We start from the raw sequence: 18,924 nt of genomic DNA, 5'->3' as shown, positions 1-18,924 counted from the left end.
CTTCGTCTTGATCGGACACCTTTTTCTGCCGCTAACATTTTTTTTCTTCTAAAAGATAAGAGGGTAAGCAAAGCAACTCGTGCCAATTTGTTATTCATCATTACGTTAATAAGGAAAAAAAAAAAAGAAGATTTTGACAGGGCTCATTAGATAAATATTACATAACCCTAAGTTAGAATAAAATATTAAAGAAAAGATTAGAATTCTCACTTGATTTAATTTTTTGTCTGAGTAAATACGATCATGTAATTGATAATCATTAAAAAGGAATAAAATAAAAAATGTAAATCTCAATCATATATAAATAAAAATACACACATGTCAAAAGATAATTCAAAACTCAAAATTTAAAGGATTTAATTTCACTCAAAGAACACCCAAATAGTACTAAATAGTAAGAATTTTTGTGAAGTTGAATAATTTCACTCAAAGAACACCCAAACATTAGGTTACATAACAAATAACCAAGTTATCGATCTAAATAAAAAATAACTGAAATACCCATCAACATAACAATTATTCATCATTTTATGACCTTCTCATTTTTCTCTTTTTCTCTTTATCCTCTCTCTTATTACCTTGATTTTCTATTAGTCTCAATATTCATCTTTACTGTTATCTATTAAAAAAAAAAAGTACCTAACAAGACCGTGTTCTCCAAGGCAGTCGTCGCTAGCCAAGGTCAACTGTAGAACCGGCATTTTTTTTTTGGTTCCGAGAATTGATCAAATGCATTTTATAATAAATAGATTTTAGTAACTTGGGAGCCACGTCTACAGCTTTATATTTAATAAGTTCGTATCCTACTCTAAACTCCATCCTCAAAACCCGTACACACACTAATGGCAAACAAGGTGAAGAAGTTAAAAAAGAAGCAGCCTGCTCCACTCAAAAAAGAAACCAATGCCCTTGGTTTAAAGCCATGGCCAGATCTTCCGCAGCAACTCATCAAAGTGATTTCATGGCAATATTCAACTCTAATGTTTGACATGAGCTATGGAGGAGTGACCAAGTCATGGAGATCAGCTCAAACAAAGCAGTGCTGTAACCCAGGAGCAATTACACAGCCATGGCTGGAACTTCATGATGGCAACGAAGACACAAAGTTTAAATTCAACATATCATTTCATCAAGGAGAATGGACATGGGGAACCTGGTATTGGAGGCGCCGGCCATGGCAAATGCCTTGGAAATATTACGTTGGATGCTCCAACGGTGTGCTTGTGGCCAAACGAGCATCATCATCACCACCTGAATATTATTTACATTTTGTTACAATTGGGGAATGCTACCAGCAGCTCCCTCCGTGGGATCAAAGGGTTCCATTTCAATGCGCTGTTATATCTTCATCACATAAAGATCCTGATTTTCGAAATTCTGAAATGATTGTTTTAACGGGAATTAGCCATCCAGCTTTCGTGTATTATAAACAAAAAGCAGGGCTATGGGGAGGATATGAATGGATAAAGGAAGATGGTGCCATTGCTGAACCTCATTGTTATGATCATAAATCAAAGAGAAATTTTTTCATGAGATTTACTAATGCTATTGGTTATAAAGGGAAGTTTTATGCTTTGAGTTTGCAGGGAACACTTGCAGTTATTGAAGACGCGAGAATCACAGCCTTGGGTACAAAAAGAGCTGCCCCTACCGTCCATTCAAGGCATTTCAAGGAATGTTTGCTTGAATCGGACGGCGAAATTTTATTGATTTTTCTCATCTCAACAAAATCAGTTAATATTGTTGATGATGTAGAGGTGTTTCGGCTTGATATTGGTACACTTTCATGGATCAAGTTGGAGAGACTTGGGGATAGGACATTGTTTTTGGGGAGTGATTGCTGTATGTTGGTCTCTGCTAGCAAAATGGGATGCAGAAGTGATTATATTTATTTTAGGAATCACAAAGATGAAGATTGGTGCGCTTATGACTTCCAAAAGGGTATATCTCAATGTGAGAGCGATGCAATTCTCCCTCAAGATTTGCCTTTTAGATTGAATGATGAACTGCCGAGTGAAAAATAATGTTAACTATAAAAATGATTATAATTATGTCATTTGTTCTCTTTTATTTACTTTCTCTAAGATGTGTGAAAGCAAACAAATTGCTGCACATTATTCAGCATGAGATCCATATTCTCTCTCCCTTTTTTTTGGGTATTACGTACCTTCACCTACCAAACAGTTGATTGGCGGATTGCAACATATTTATCAAAACCTGACACGTTAAAAATTAATTTAAAAATATAAAATATGAGGGGCCCTAAATGATAAAATATTTATTCGGATAATGAATATACAGGATGGTGATTCCACCCTTCTTTTTGGGTAAAACGGAACCATCCCAATAATAATAAAAAAAAGATTAAAATCAACATGTTTTGTAAATCCGTCCCATAAATACCACAAATAACCTTGTCCATGTAATTTATAATGTTTCTTTTCTTTTAATTATTTTCAGATTTGTTGAAAAAAATAAAACTAATTAAATTCTGATATCTGCCACTATTTATTCATTTATATCTTAAATAAAGGTAAATTTATATTGTCCATTAAACACTCCATTACTCTTATTTTAGTTACTCGTTGATTCTAAATGTATAATAACTACAAGTATTTGGTAGTATATGTATTAACGCTTACTTAATACATTGGTTTGAATAAATTTCTGAATTACAGTGTATGTGAAAAAGTATTGTAAGTGTTTACTCTGGTGTTTGAACAACATCTATAAAAATAAAAAGTTTTGCCGTTACCTATTTTAACCATTTCACACAAGGATAACATTGTAATTTCAAAAAATATAACTAGTGGGATGGTTTTACACAAAAGATAAAGTGGAAATACCGCCACCCTATATATACTATGTCTCGAGATCCTTTACAGTTCAGTTATATCGTCGGGTTAAATTCACTTTAACATAACATCGTTTAGTTGCATAAAATTTTGGGCTTTTGGCACAACAACCAATGGGTAACAGGATAAAGAAAGTACATTCTTGAAGGAACATAATAAAAAATCTATAAAAAGAAGGGACAAAAACTATACCTATCAAAGAAATAACCTAAATTTAAATCAGTACCCTTATCTTCTCTAAAATTGTTTTCAACTCGAGTAATGATTTTGGATGGTCTTCTGATCCATACCTATCCCAAATGTCAAATATTCCGGAACAGAAATAAAAAAATATTGTTCTTTATTACCACTAATCTCCAATCTTCTTTTATCTTGTTGCCCAAAAGGTGATAATTAGGCAACTAGCTGTGGTCAATTCTCAACAATTAGTATTTTTTTTCCTATTTGTCCACTAATTAATCATGTGCTTTTTTCACACCTAATTAAAAGATGTTAGAACTTCGAAACCACGTTTTAACATACTCATATGTGTGTGTACATATATACACACACACACACAATGAGAATCCCACTAACATATAAAAATTACAAATTTTAATATATTAATCGATAAAAAAATATAATTTTTAATATATTAAAATCTATTATTAAAAAACCAAAGGAAAGGAAATAATTTTTATTCATCACTTACCGTCTATTTTACAATAATATAAATACACAAGCTATTGTAATAATTACAAGAGAAGGTCCGATGAAAATAAATGAAGGAGGGTAATAACTGTGGTGGGAGGAAAATAAATGAAGGAGGATAATAGTTATCTAGTGGGGTTGGTGGTAATTATTATGTCTATTTAAAAAATCATCGTTGCATGTTAAAAGTTATCATTCTATTTTTGTGTGTGCTCTGTAATTATTATGTTTGTCTGCCAGTATCTATAATTTTTTTATATTTTAATAATATCCTTACTTTATTAAAATTGGAAGCTTATATATTGATTTCATATCCCACGCCATGACTCCATCCTCAAGTTCTTTCTCCCAAGCACATACCAATTATGCAAGAAAGCTGAAGAAGGAAATCAAGAAGCGTGTTCCGTTCAAAATAGAAGCCAATGCCAATGGTTTAAGGCCATGGCCGGATCTTCCACAGCAACTCATCAGCGTGATTTCAAGGCAATTTTCAACTCTAATGCTTGACATAAGTTACGGAGGAGTGACCAAATCATGGAGAGCTCAAACGAAGCAGTCTAATTCAGAAGCAATGATACAGCAGCCACGGCTCGAACTCCACGACGTCAACGAAGACACAAAGTTTAAATTCAACACAGCATTTCATCTAGGAGAGTGGGCCTGGATCGTCTGTAATGCGAAGAAAATGCCAATGCCGGCACCTTGGAAGTACTACGTTGGATACTCAGATGGAATACTTGTGAGCAGAGGAGCATCGCCTAATGAATATTATTTAAATTTTCCTGAAGCTTGGGAATCCTACCTCCTCCTCCCCTCATGGGATCAAAGGATTCTATTTCGACGCGCAGTAATAACTTCATCAAGAATAGTTCAATACTGGAAAATGAATTGTATCGTGATAGGTTTAGCAGAATATGAGAATGAAGCAAGATAGTACAATTCCCGACCCTAATTGTAATTCTTATAAATCAGAAAGAAACCGGTTCACGTGGTTTACTAATGGTATTGCTCACCAAGGGAAGTTCTATGCATTGAGTCTGCATGGAACTCTTGCGTTTATTGTATACATTCGGTCTCAGCCAAGTATCGCAGCATTGGGTCCTAAACGGCTGTTCCTTCTGTGTATTCAAGGCGTTTTAAAGAATGTTTGCTTGAATCAGATAGAGAGATTTTACCGATTTTCTCATTTCTAGAAAATCAGTTAACATTGTTGACGATGTTGAGGTGTTTTGGTTTGATGTTAATACACTTTCACGGATTAAGATTGAGAGACTTGGAGACATAGGGCATTGTTTCTCGGGTCTAATTGTTGCATGTCAGTCTCTTCAGGCAAAATGGGATGTAAAAGTGATTATTCTACCCATCACATAGCAGATGATTGGTGGGTGGGTGACTTACAGAGAGGAGGAAGCATCTCTCTATGTAGAAGTCATGCAATTCTCCCACAGGATTTTCCGTTAAGGTTGAACGAGCAAGAGAGAATTATAGTTCTAAAAAATTGTCGTTTGATTTTGTGTACTCTTTTTATGGAATAAAATGGACATCAGTCGTACATGTGCCTTTGGCTAATAATGCATGTTTATTATCATGTGCAAGTTATTCGATTGGTGCGCAAAATGAGAAATGTAGTAGCCACAAAAGCTTTTTATAAACTATTTTTTCTTTTAATATCTACCTCCAATTCACAGCAAAGGGACGTGGACAAAACTCAAACAATTTTTGAATTTTTACTTTTTTTTAAATTTAAATTCAAGTGGACAACTAAATAAAACTGTTTAAAAATCAATCTGTCAGACTACTTTATGTAAATTATTAAAGTATAAATTAGTATTAGTTGATTATTTGTCAAATCCTAAAGATCTAAACTTTTTTTACTGCAAGAGATTTTAGTTAACTAGCACCCACCTAAAAACAAATTAATACCAGGAGTACAAGAGTTCTTGTATATTATCAAAAGAGTAATGATATGTTTACATTTTATTCCCATAAAAAAGTGAAACGTATAACAACCATATGATACTGCTCCGTGAATTTGTACAACAAAGTTTATACACTAGTTGGACACATATCACTATTGATGTGTGTGTGTGTGTGTATTAGACCCCGTATATGTTTCCCAACTTTGAGGAGCTGTGACGCAGGCTACTATTTTTCAACTAGAATTACTTGTGACCGAGCAAGTGTTTATTAGCTACTTCCTGAGAAAACAATGCAAGTCAAATTAATAAAGGAATAAATAAACATTAGTATAAATTTGCCGCCTACTTAGAATTTCCCCATGCAATATTGAACTCCAATTATACTAGCTCCGATGTATCCATTAAAGTAATACAGAACAATTCCTTACTGTCCAAGGCAATATAATATGCAGAACAATGCCTTGCTGCCCCAGGGAACCACCAACCCAGCTAGCTAAGGTCAACTCTACCTCATGCGTGTAATAATTTTATTCTGATTTTGGGATGATACTATGTTTTATCATATGTAACATACAATAATTGAGCATGTTAAACAATTTAGTTATAATGAGTGAAAACTCATGAGTTTACTATTTGTTACATTATATGTAACATAGTCTAACCCATAATTTTGATAAATAATCAAATCCATTTTTATAATACTTAAAACAAATTAAAACTTGAGAGCCACATCAAGAGCTTCATATGTTTTCTTATCGTAGTATTCCAACCAGCTGGCAACTGCATCCTTAAAACCATTTCTATTTCTCTATCAAAACTAGAATGATGATAATGATGATGATGATAATTTTATTATTATAATAATAATTATCATCATCATCATTATCATCATCAATGACCATATTTAATTAACAACATTTTAGTAACTTGAAATGATCAAATCCAATTATAAGACAAATTAAATACATTAACAAGAATATAACCGATTAAACAAACAAATTATTCTTATTCTTGTTTAGAGTTGGCAATTGGAATTAAGGATGTTAAAAATACCCACCCGGCTTCGACCCACGTGATGCAGGCTAGTAATACCTAGCCGGGAGATGAGTTGAAGTCGGATCGGACATGGGCTTATTGCCTGGAACTCAGATTTTATTAAAAAAAAATATTTTAAATAATTATACTTATTGGGCTCACCTATTACTTATATTTAAAATTTTAAATATTTAAATATTATATTTTCAAGCCCAATTTCATTAAAATAAAATTTAAAAATCATAAAATTACAAAACAAACTAAAATATATGCATATATAATATTATAAAATCTAAAATCTAAATTTTTAAGTCCAGATAAAAAAGCCCGACCCATTTCAGGCATTCTAGAGACCGTGTTCGGGTTGAATCTTGGTACTATCGTTCTAGAGACCATCCCAAATTTTTTCCATCCTTCATTGGCACGTGCCAATTGAGATTGGTCAATCCTGATTCCATCCCGATCATGAACCAGGAGGAACAACCATTTCGAATCTCAATAGAAATAGTAAATTGATGCAAAAAATATTTTCCAAGTCCCTACCAATTAAAAACTCAAGCCAATCGAAATCCAAATGTGTTGAAAATTAAGGAGGACTAAACTGCACAAAATTAAAACTAATTGAGTAAAAAAAAGAATTTTTCTAAACTCAAGGGCTTTATTGATATTTTGCAAGAAACACTACATGCAACTAGGGGTGGGCAAAATCGTATTCCGGTCGGGTTCAGGTCAATCCGATCGGGTTTTGGGTTGTTCGGGTTGGGCAAACATTGATTCGAATACAACCCGACCCGACCCGATCCGATATGTATTTGGATCGGTTTGGATCAGGTCTAAAATCGGGTTGAGTTTGGGTAGAATCAGGTTCGGGTTAAATTAAGCATATATAATTATATACCATGACACTTGAAACTTGAAACTTGAAAGCTTTAAAATCAGGTTTGGGTCACAAAGTCATAAAGGGCAAAGCTAGAAACTCAGGTCGGGCTGGAGCTTGAGCCTTGGAGCAGCAGATCGGTGGCCACGGCAGCAGATCAGGGACGGGTTTTCAGCAGCAAATTAGTTTCTCTTGGCGGCAGTAGATGGGCAAACGTGTAGCGGCAGATCGCGATGGCTGGACGCACAGCAGCAGCTCGTGGCGATTGATCGGAGAGGCAACAGCAGATCCGGGACTGGAGAGGGTTGTGTGTGTAAGTCTTGTGGATGTGGGTTGTGTGTATGAGGATTGCAGAGGGTTTGTGTTGTGATTTGTTTGTATTTTGTCAATTTGTTTGTGTTTGTGAGTGTACACCATGTGGGTTGTGTGTGTGAGGATTGTAAAGGGTTTGTGATGTGATTTGTTTGTATTTTGTGAATCTGTTTGTGTTTGTGTTTGTGAGTGTGCCCGTGTGGTGAGTGCGTGAGTTTAGGTTAGGTTTAGTTTTTTTTTTGTTCAACCCGATTGGGTTTCGGTTCGGGTTTTACCCGATCCGATCACAACCCGATCGGGTTTACAGTATTTCATCGATCGAGTTTCATTCATAACCTGATCTGATTCGAACCCGAAATTTTTTGGGTCGGATTGGGTCGGGTCAGGTATTTTGCCCACCCCTACATGCAACTCACAGCTCACACTTCTTATTTCTCTCTTATTCTTCACTCTTCACTTGATACATAATCAAATGACACAAGGGGATATTTATAGTACATGAGAACAAATTCAAACCATTTAAATAAAAAATTACAAAAAATTAATAATCATTCATCTTCATCAACTACACCTACCACTAATATTTTCACATACTACACTGAACATAAATAATTTAAATTTCACCAACCATACCTACTTATGGAACTTTCCATAGGTTGGGCTTATTAATTTGGGCTTATTGAAAGGTAGTGTTGGGCTAATTTTTAACACTCCCCCTCAACACCAACTTTCATTCTTCAAACCATACTGAGCCTTTGGCCGAACTCTTCAAACTTCCCAGTGCTAAGGCGTTTTGTAAGCAGATTCGAAACTTGATCATCCATCTTGACATACTACATTTCAATTTCATCTTGCAAGACCTTTTCCCTGATGAAGTGATAGTGCACCTCCACATGCTTAGTTCTTACATGAAAAACTAGATTTTCTACCAAGCTGATCGCCGATTGATTGTCGCAATATAATGGTACTGCGTAATCTACTGGTTGCTCTAGATCTTTCATCAATTGCATCAACCAAGTACTTTCTTGAGCTGCCATTGTCGCTACTCTATATTCTACTTCTGTGGTTGATAGTGATACAATTAGTTGTCTCTTACTACACCAAAAGAAAATTGCAAATCCAATTCTGAAAACATATCTAGTAGTTGATCTTCTTGTATCACGATCTCTGGCATAATCAGTGTCACAATAGCCAGTCAGCTTGTAACTTTCACATTTCTTGTATGATATACCATAATCAATTATACTTTTTACATGCCTTAGTATTTGTCAAACTGCTTCCATGTTAGGCTTTCTTGGATTTTGCATGTACCGACTCATTACACCTACTGCATATGAAATATCTGGCCGTGTCAGCGTTAGGTAGATTAAACTACTTACTAATTGTTGATACATTGTTCCATCTTGTAAATCTTCGCCTTCATGTGCACAATTTTGCATTGACTTCTATTGGAGTTGAGATTGCCTTGCATTCCAACATCTCAAACTTCTTTGGCAAGTCTTTGGTATATTTATGTTGACAAAGAAAAATCCCCTCTTTTGTTCGATCAACCTTCAAACTAAGAAAGTGCTTCAACTGACCAAGCTCTCTCATTTGAAAACGAACTGATAGGTTCTCTCTTGTTTGCTGAATTTCTTCTTCATCGTCACTAGTAAGAATCAAATCATCCACATACACAGCATAATTGCTAATGTTCCTTCACTAGCTTTGATGAACAAGCTATAATCTACATGCGCCATTGAATAACCACTCTGAGTTAAAAATTCACCAATCTTACAACACCATGCTCTTGGTGCTTGTTTTAAGCCGTAAAGTGCCTTTCTCAACTTGCATACATACTCCAGATGATCTTTATTCTGAAATCCTCTAGGTTGGTTCATATAGATCTCTCGATCTAACTCTCTGTGTAGAAATGCATTTTTTACATCTATTTACCATAATTTCCAGTCCTTACTAGCTGCGAGTACAAGTAGGACTCTTACTATTGTGAGGTTTGCCACCGAACTAAACGTCTCATCATAGTATAACCCATATTATTGTAAAAACTCTCGAGCTACCGATCGAGCCTTGTACCTTTCAACTGAACCATCTAGATGCTTCTTAATCTTGTACATCCATTTGCAAGATATTAGTTTTGTATCCTTTGGTTTTGGAACTAGATCCCAAGTCTGATTTTGCTTTAGTGCAATGATTTATGCTTCTATCACCTTCATCCAATCAGAATTCTTTGCTGCCTCTTCAAATGTCTCTGGTCCTTTTATTTTTTCCTCTTCTGCAATTACTACATTAGCATACTTGAGATTCAATTTATCACTCTTTTGGATCTTTTAAGTTGAGGTTCGGGAGTTATCGGTTCTAGTTCATTTGATTCCTCATCTTCAATAGGACTTTAGTGAACAGTTGTCTTCCAAGGACTTTATGCCTTATCATCATCATCCTTTAGATCATCAGATTCTTCATACTCTTCTTGGCTCGGTTGAATTTCGACAATTTGTTCAGTCATTTGATCTTCAATTTCTTTTGAATCTGGTAACTCTTCTTTTTCTAAAGACCACCACGATGATGCTTCGTCAAACACCACGTTTCGTGTTGTGTAGCACCATCCACTGGTAGGATCAGAGCACCTTCATCATTTCCTCTGGTTGTCATATCCAACAAAAATACGACGAATTACGTTTTGATCAAATTTGCTTAAAAAATGGCCTTGCATGAAGACATAGCACACACATCCAAATACACGAAAGTGGCTGACTGTAGACTTTATATTCCACAGTTTCTTGTAAGGTGATATCAACCCTAGTTTTAGTTGAAGAAGTCTATTGATCACATGAGCTGTCATCTTCATGGCTTCAACCTAAAATCTTTCTGGTACATTCTTTGCATGTATCATACTTTGACAAATCTCCGCTAAATGCTGATTCTTTCGTTCTGCTACGTCGTTCTGTTGTGGTGTATTGGCACAAGTGAACTGATGATGTATCTTATATTCTCATAAATACTAGGAGAACTCATGTGATGTATACTCTTTTTCATTGTCTTTTCGTAGGCAGCAAACCTTCTTCTATACTTCTCATTGGGCTATATCTATGAATTTCTTAAAATTTGAAAAAGTATAAGACTTTTCTTTCATAAAGAAGACCCAAACATACCTAGAGAAGTCATCAATGAATGTGACCATGTATCGCATGCCACTAATAGAAGGTTACTTGACAGGCCCAAACACATCAGAGTGTATCAACTCTAATGGCTCTTTTGCTCTAAACTTTGACTTTATATATGGAAGTTGGTGAGCCTTACCATACTAACACCCTAAACATATTGTGTATTCTTAGGTCAAGTTGAGACAGACATCTGATCATTGACTTGTTCATCATCACCTTCAACTTGTGATAGTTAACATGTCCTAAACGAGCATGCCATAAATCTACAGTCTCATTCCTTCGAGTTTTGTTTACATAAGCAGACTCAACTGACAATACATAGACTGACTCTAGTCTTCGTCCTTCCATAGTGGGTGTCCTTGAGATTTTTATATTTTGATATACTTTGACATCTTGAGGATCATAATGGCCTGAAAATGTTAGTTGTGATACTGATAGTAGATTTTTCTTCATACCAGGAACATAATGCACATCTTGAAAGTGCTACCTTTTGAGGACTGTACCGAGGTGCTAGAATTGTGTTGCTAACATGAGTTATGGGCAATCGTGAATTATCTGTTGTTACTACTACACGACTTCCTTTGTACTCTGTCATGTCATGTAGTTTATCTTTATCACCAGTCATGTGATTTGAGCACTCTGAGTCAATGATCCAATCACTCTCATAATTAATTTGGTCAGGTATTGTGACTGCAAGGGCTAACTCATCTTCCTCGATGCCGACTGATGCTTCAACTTCCTATTCTTCATCACTATCATTCTTTTGATTGGAAGTGGCAGTATTACTCTTTTCAGACTTTTTCTTGGACCAACAATCTTTCGCCATATGGCCCTTCTTTCCATAGTTGTAGCAATTTCCTTTAAACGTTTTCTTTGACTTTTATTGGCCACTATTGCCGTGATTCCTTTGTGCTTCCCCTGTGTGTGGGCTACTTTCTTGTTGATGTTCTCATGACTTGTCAGCATCTCCTTTATATCCTCCACCACAATGTCTTCTGAATCGATATCTTTTCTTATCGGTGAAGAGAGCTTCCTCATCATTCTTTATTGAGCCCCTACTCATTTGCTTGTTAATTGCTTCTTGATTGGCACACAAGTTTTCAAATTCTGCAATGGTTGGTTGAGTTGGCCAACCTTGGACAGCTGTAACAAAGCTCCAAAACTCGAGCCTCAAACTATGAATAATAATTCTCTTCATTCTAGATTCAGAAATCGCAATAGTAGGATCTAACTCAGAAATTTCGTGGCATAAGGACTTTACCTTATTGAAGTACTCGTCAACTATTATGTTTCGTTGTGAAATTAACAGTAGCTCATTCTCCAAAAGTTGTAGCCACGTGTTGTTCTTTTTTGAAAAAAAAAACGTTGCAAAAGTGTCCCAAGCTTCCTTAGGTGTTTTAGCATTTTTTATGTGTTGCGGCATCTCTTCTTCAATTGTGCTTTTGATGGTGAACATGGCCTTCCTAGCTTTGATGTTCCACTTATTCAAAGTGGCATCCTTAGTTGGTGGTTTCACATCATTACCACAAACAATCTCCCAGAGGTTCTGGCCTTCTAAATAGGACTCCATCAATGTTGCCAACGTATTGTAATTTTTGTTGTTGAGCTTCTTGACTCCTCTAACTACTTGAAGGTCACCCATCATGTTTGCAAGACTTTTCCAATGCTAAGTAAACTTGATCTTCACCAACAAACTAACAGAGTTTCAAACTCCTCACAATTCAACAAAACTCCACAAAACAATCTTTGATTGTCTTTGCTATATTCTTACAGCTTCGCCACGATAGTCCTTGACTGTTGTGAACTTTCGGTAGCACTGCTACAATAGTCCTTGACCAACTTGGCTCTGATACCAATTGTTGAAAATTAAGGAGGACTAAACTACTCAAAATTAAAACTATTTGGGCAACAATATAATTTTACTAAACTCAAGGGCTTTATTGATATTTTGCAAGAAACACTACACATAACTCACGACTCACACTTCTTATTTCTCTCTTATTCTCTTAAATTTGAAACTATTTGGGCAACAAAATAATTTTACTAAACTCAAGGGCTTTATTAATATTTTGAAAGAAACACTACACACGACTCACACTTCTTATTTATCTCTTATTCTTCACTCTTCACTTGATGCATAACCAAATGACACAAGAGGATATTTATAGTACATGAGAACAAATCCAAACCATTTAAATAAAACATTAAAAAAAATTAATAATCATTCATCTTCACCTACCACTAATAATTTCACTTACCACACTTAACATAAATAATTCAAATCTCACCAACCATACCTACTCATGGAACCTTCCATAGGTCGGGCTTATTAATTTGGGCTTATTGAAAGGTGGTGTTGGACTTATTTTTAACAAAATGTCCTAGTATGAAATTTACCAAATCAATTTTTTTTTTAAATGTGAATGTCGTTATGAAAATAATAATAATTAAAGTGATCGTAAAGTATGAACTTGTTGGGTTTGGGCTTGTGTCCATCATGCTTGTTTTCTCTAAAGATATATTTTTTTAATTTAGTTATTTAAAAATTAAAATAATAGTTGCAACAATTGGGACATCCAGTATCTCGATAGGGACGTTGACGTTAAGCGTCCTTATTCTTGTTTCGAATGGGAAATCAAGAAAAGAATTGAGTCCAAAATCCCTATCCAAATTAGAAATCAAGACAATAAAATTATTATACTGAATCTCATATTGTTAAGGATGGGATCCAAAATCCCAATCGTGTTTTAAGGAATTCTGCCAACCCTATTCTCATTTTCTAACAAAGGAAAGCCCCCTTATGCCATTTGATTAATTAAAGTTCCGCGTTGCTTTCCACTCCCCAAGGCCAAGGACGGGGTCGAATTGTCATTCCAAGATTTGCAATCCGATACATTTCCATTATGTTACCTAGCCAAACCCGCCACCTCATGTGCCAAAGTAAAACGGTTCTTCTTCCTTGTAAAATAAAGCACGCAAGCGACCTTCCCCGCTCCCTCTTTTTCTACATATGCGGTAGCGGGCAGAGCGCTCTATATAACCGGCGGCGGGTTACCAGAGAAGAGGTTGCTTGCATACTCAACTTCATCAAACCTTGCCTTCTCAACTTCGTCACATTCCGAAAGAGCATCGTCTGAATGTTTGTTTGCCAGAGAAAAGACGATAGAGAAAAAGAAGAAGCGTGGTGGAACGAATTCTCGATCTAAATCGAGAAGCAGAAATATTACTCGAGATGAGTGTGCCTTTTGTCATGAAAAGAGCCATTGGAGGAAAGATTGTCCAAAGGCTAAAAAAATAGATGGGAAGAAACAAGTAGTAGCAAACATGGCACGTGTAAAAATGAAAACTCTAATTATTCACTAAGTATTACACCTACAACATATGTGGCTTGTTCGAACGAGTGGATACTTGATACTGGAGCAACCTATCATTTGTCTTCTATTAAAAATAGTTTATGGATTTTCGTAATTTGGAATCCAGTGCAGTTGTAATGGGGAATGATCAACCTTATTGCACAATGGGAATGAGAATAGGAATAATTTGGCTCAAAATGTTTAATAGAATAGTCAGAGAACTGAAAGATGTTAGATATATTCCATCTTTGAAGAAAATTTTAATTTTGTGGGTGCTCTAGAAGTTAAAGGTTATAAGGTTACTATAAAAAATGGCACAATGAAGTTCATGTATGGGGCTATGGTGATTATGTAAGGGGTTCAACGTCACAATTTGTACTATTTGAAGGGAGGTATAACTGATGATGCAAATGTTGCTGAGGCACATAGTGACACCACCAAGCTATGACATGTACGACTGGGACATGTTAGAGAGAAGTCTTTGCAAACTCTGATGAAGTACGGACTCGTAAAAGGTACCAAAACCTGAAAATTAAAATTCTGTAAGCATTGTGTAGTAGGCAAGAAAACAAGGGTCAAGTTTGGTATGGATTTTGTGTAATTTTTATTGAACTCGCAAGTGCATAAATCTATTGTAGAATAAATTAATGGTGACGAGTGTCAATCCTACGAGGAGGTGAATTTTAATTATGTGTAGAATTAATTTTCTAAGTGGGTGGTTTTGTGGTGAAAGTGACTTAGATTATCCTAAAATTTGAATTAAAATGGCTGGAATAAATTGAAGTGAAAACTATTAAAATTGAAGCACTTGGGTATCTGGATCTGCATCAACATGCACCATAAGATAAATATTTTTTATTATTGTCAATTAAATCATAAGGGGGGTTTCCACTCTTCATGAACTACACTCTAATCAATATGGTGCTAAGGGTTTGTCGTACCAAATAGTAATAACCTTGTATTAGGGAGCAGATTATACCAGTGCGGTATCTAGACAAGATTATTACTATCTGTCTATGAAAAGTCAAAACATCCACATAAATCAGAGGGGAAGAGAAAGTAAATTTACCAAATAAAGCCCATCGAACATGTTGTGACTTCACCTTCAACCTAAGTTTCAAAGAAAATTAGCTACTCATAATTGAACCAGGGGTAAAATAAAAATTTATTAAAATACATAGAAAATATAAGATGGAGAAGAAATTACAAAAAATGGAGCTAAAAAATGAATTTAGGAGTTTCAAATTAGGGGAGAACCCCCTTTTTATAGATACACTGAGTAAATCATGGTTATCGGATTAAAATAATTTGGACGCTCAGGATTGAATAGTGACGTGCCATGAACAGTAAGGCGACTTAAATAGTGACGTGGTTTGGTTATAAATAATTTCGTATATATGCATGTACCGTACACACGATTTTTAGTCCACTAACATACTGCCACGTCACCGATCAACAGTACATTAGAATTTTAGTCCAATAGAATCGTGACACCTCATCAGTCAATGTCACGTCATTGGTCAATGCCAAGTCATCATTCTGTATATGTGAACAGTGTCATGAATAGTAACGTGGACAGTACCGTACATGTAAATTGTATCATTTTTTTTATGCTCCTCCAAAGGTTTTCGACTGTCCTGAGTTCAAAAGTGATGTCTGTTTTGCTGTCTGATCTCTCGTTCAATTGTGAAATGACCATGATGCCCCTAAAATACATAAAATACTTAATTATAATACAACACACATAATTAAATCACAAGAGACTTAAAAACATAAAAGTATGTATATTAGTGAAACTTAGAGTGTAAAATGACAATGTCCTCCTTTATAAATATACACTTCCTAACACTCAACACATTCCCCAACCGGCTTATTATAGTCCCTAACAATTAAAGCGAAAATAAAATTCAAATCCAAAATGATTTAAAAAAAACAACAACCATGTTTATTCAATCAGACTAATGATAACAATAAAATAAAAGTATAAGCATTATTTCCAGGCTAAAGAAATATCACTCCCACATTAACCATCCGCATGAATTAGCTAGTAGACTTTGTCACAGCTACTTTCAAAAATGACATGTCAAACCCCAAAATCTCACTAGAAGCAATGACACTCTCACAAGGAAATTAAACCCAATAAAAATAGTGACTCCACTAATTGCTAAATTTGAGAGAAAATAATAAACAAGTAATATCACATGCTTTTACCAAGATGAAAGAAATATGCCCACAGTTTAGAAATAATACGATCTTTAAGTCAAACAAAATGCTAGTCAAACCAATTTATTTATTTATTTTTCTTTTTTTTATGCGTCACTACATCTTTTTAGCCCATATAACTAGCTTCTACTTCAGACTATAGATCCCTAAAATCAAGAAAGACTTTTATTAAAACGTAACGTAGGCTAAAGACATGGTTAACAAAGGAGGGGAAATAAGGAAAACAAAATATATGTTTGAGAAAAAGTAGAGATCTTTTGTAAATTATAAGGTGCATTTTGCTTATTTATTGTTATTATTTTTTTCTCTTTTTTTTAAACAATTTTTTTTGTTTTTGTTTGGCACAACTTCACTGAACAAAATAATTATTTACATTTTTCTCAAACATAAATAGGTGATGAAACTTATAAGACATCGGGTAATACTCTAAATTGGAGTAGGTCAAGATGATAAGTTGACAAAGAAAAGTAGTTTATTTTTAAGGCTCAAAAGGGTTAACGGTAGTGTCGTTAAGGTACACCAAATTTAAAACCTTACCACTAATATAAATAATTAGTACAGAGCGAGTAAGGATCGATCCCACAGAGACTATGCTAATTATATTTATTATTAACTCCAAAGCAAGATTTAAAATAAAATAATAGTAATAATAATATACATTAATCTAACTAAAGAAAATGCCAATTATAAATAAAAGGGGGTTTATGAATTTTTAACTAAATAGTAAGAAGTAAAGAAATTAAAATTACGAACAAGAATTTAATAAAAACTCTAATTAAAGGAGAAAGAAATAATAATGATGAAACCTTTGGTTAAAGGATCATTCGCCACCACCAAACATGCACATAATATATCAATTCTATCATCAATTTATATTGAAACTATCAACCGTAGACAACAATAAGCTCTGATAGTCTCAATCTTTCCTTAGTGTGTTGTTAGGCAAAACAAGCTCTTCACCTAATCTCTAACCATTAAATAATTTAAAACAAGCTCTTTAAATTTAAGATAATGGAAGCATTAAACAAAGAAAGATATTAGGTTGATCTAGGCAATAAACACACAAGCTCGGATTATTTAACCTAGGTTATGTTCTTCAATTGAAATCACTAATTCCAACCTGCTACTAATGATTAAAATATCAAGACAATTACGGATCAAGAATTTTAATCTAGCAATAAAATTTATTCAAGTCCTATCTAATTGGCCACTCAAATAAAACAAGAATAAACCATGAACATTAATTATAGAAGAACATAAACAATCTCAATTAAATAAATTGAATGATAGAATTTAAATTTAATTGTATAGCATGTTTAGGGTTTTGAATTCACCCTCAACCAAATAAAAATTTAGCCTAACATAATTGAATTGGGAATAAGAGAATTGACAAAACCAATCATGGAGATTAATTCAAGCGGCTGCCCTTTTCTTCAATTTCTTTTCGGTTTCTCCCTTGCTTTTCCTTCTTCCGGCTGCTAGTTCCTCAACTCCTCTTGGCTGCCGAATATCTCCAGTGTTGCTTCCACTTGACCCTATTTATAATGCTTCAATTGTGGCTTTTTAAATCCTTGCCTGGAAAGAATTAATTTTCAAAGCCCAAAACCGCCACTTTCATGCTTCAATTAATAAGCCAATAATGATTTCCTAAAGCCAAAAGGCTTTATTCTCTTTCCTTTCACGTGGCCACTTTTGGTTTGCAATCTTTGTTTTCCAATTTTGCTTTCATGTGATGGCTTGGCTTGTTAATTGGCTTGGCTTCCTTTTTGACTTTCATTTTCTAATTTTAGCTCCATGTGCAACATTAATTTTGCTTGGCCCATATAAGCTTTAATTAAATTTATTTTCTAATTCCTTCCAATTCTTGATCTCTTGTGCACTTTTATCTCTCAATCTTCAATTAAATTTCTTTCTTGAATGCTCCAATTTAATTTCTCTTTAATTCCAGAATATACCTAAAATAACAAAATAAATAAAACTAAGATAAAAATTAACACAATAAAATATAATTTACTAAATTAAAAATTAACTAAAATAACTAGAATATTTAAGACCAAAACAAGAAAAAGATAGAGAAATTAATAGCAAAATATATGGAAAATATGCACTTATCAGCTAACTATGGATATTTCACAAAAGGGATGGCTAGAAAGGCTTAAATGGGCCAAAGATGGCCTTTCTATCATCTTTTAGGGCTCTAAAAAATCTTCCATATCTACTAGTTAGATGGACCTTCAAATGTAGCAACACATTTTTTTCTTTTTTTTTTAGACGATTGACTTAAAGGAAATCCAGAGATCATGTATAAAATAATAAACTGCTAAGCTGTATGAAGAATGGGCAAAAAGGGTTACTCTTCAAGAAAAATGACAGGCTCAAAAACTCACTTGGTATTCATTATGGCATGTGCATTCCTTCAAGCAACTCATATTTGTCTCCGATATCAACATGTAAAGTAGCAAACATGTTGTAACATCACTTAAGACCAGAGATAATATA

At 34.4% G+C, this 18,924-nt stretch overlaps 1 protein-coding gene across 1 annotated transcript; it reads left to right on the top strand.

Moving 5' to 3' along the window:
* The first annotated feature begins 842 nt into the window (after window positions 1-842).
* LOC18035292 (putative F-box protein At3g25750) lies at window positions 843-2,024 on the top strand. The gene has a single exon (XM_006423574.1). It carries the CDS (start codon window positions 843-845, stop codon window positions 2,022-2,024), a length of 1,182 nt encoding a protein of 393 aa, XP_006423637.1.
* Window positions 2,025-18,924: the final 16,900 nt, after the last annotated feature.

The sequence above is a fragment of the Citrus clementina genome, unplaced genomic scaffold, assembly GCF_000493195.1.
Source record: "Citrus clementina cultivar Clemenules unplaced genomic scaffold, Citrus_clementina_v1.0 scaffold_8, whole genome shotgun sequence".
NCBI lineage: Eukaryota > Viridiplantae > Streptophyta > Magnoliopsida > Sapindales > Rutaceae > Citrus > Citrus x clementina.
This window is presented reverse-complemented; position numbering and strand designations above follow the sequence as displayed.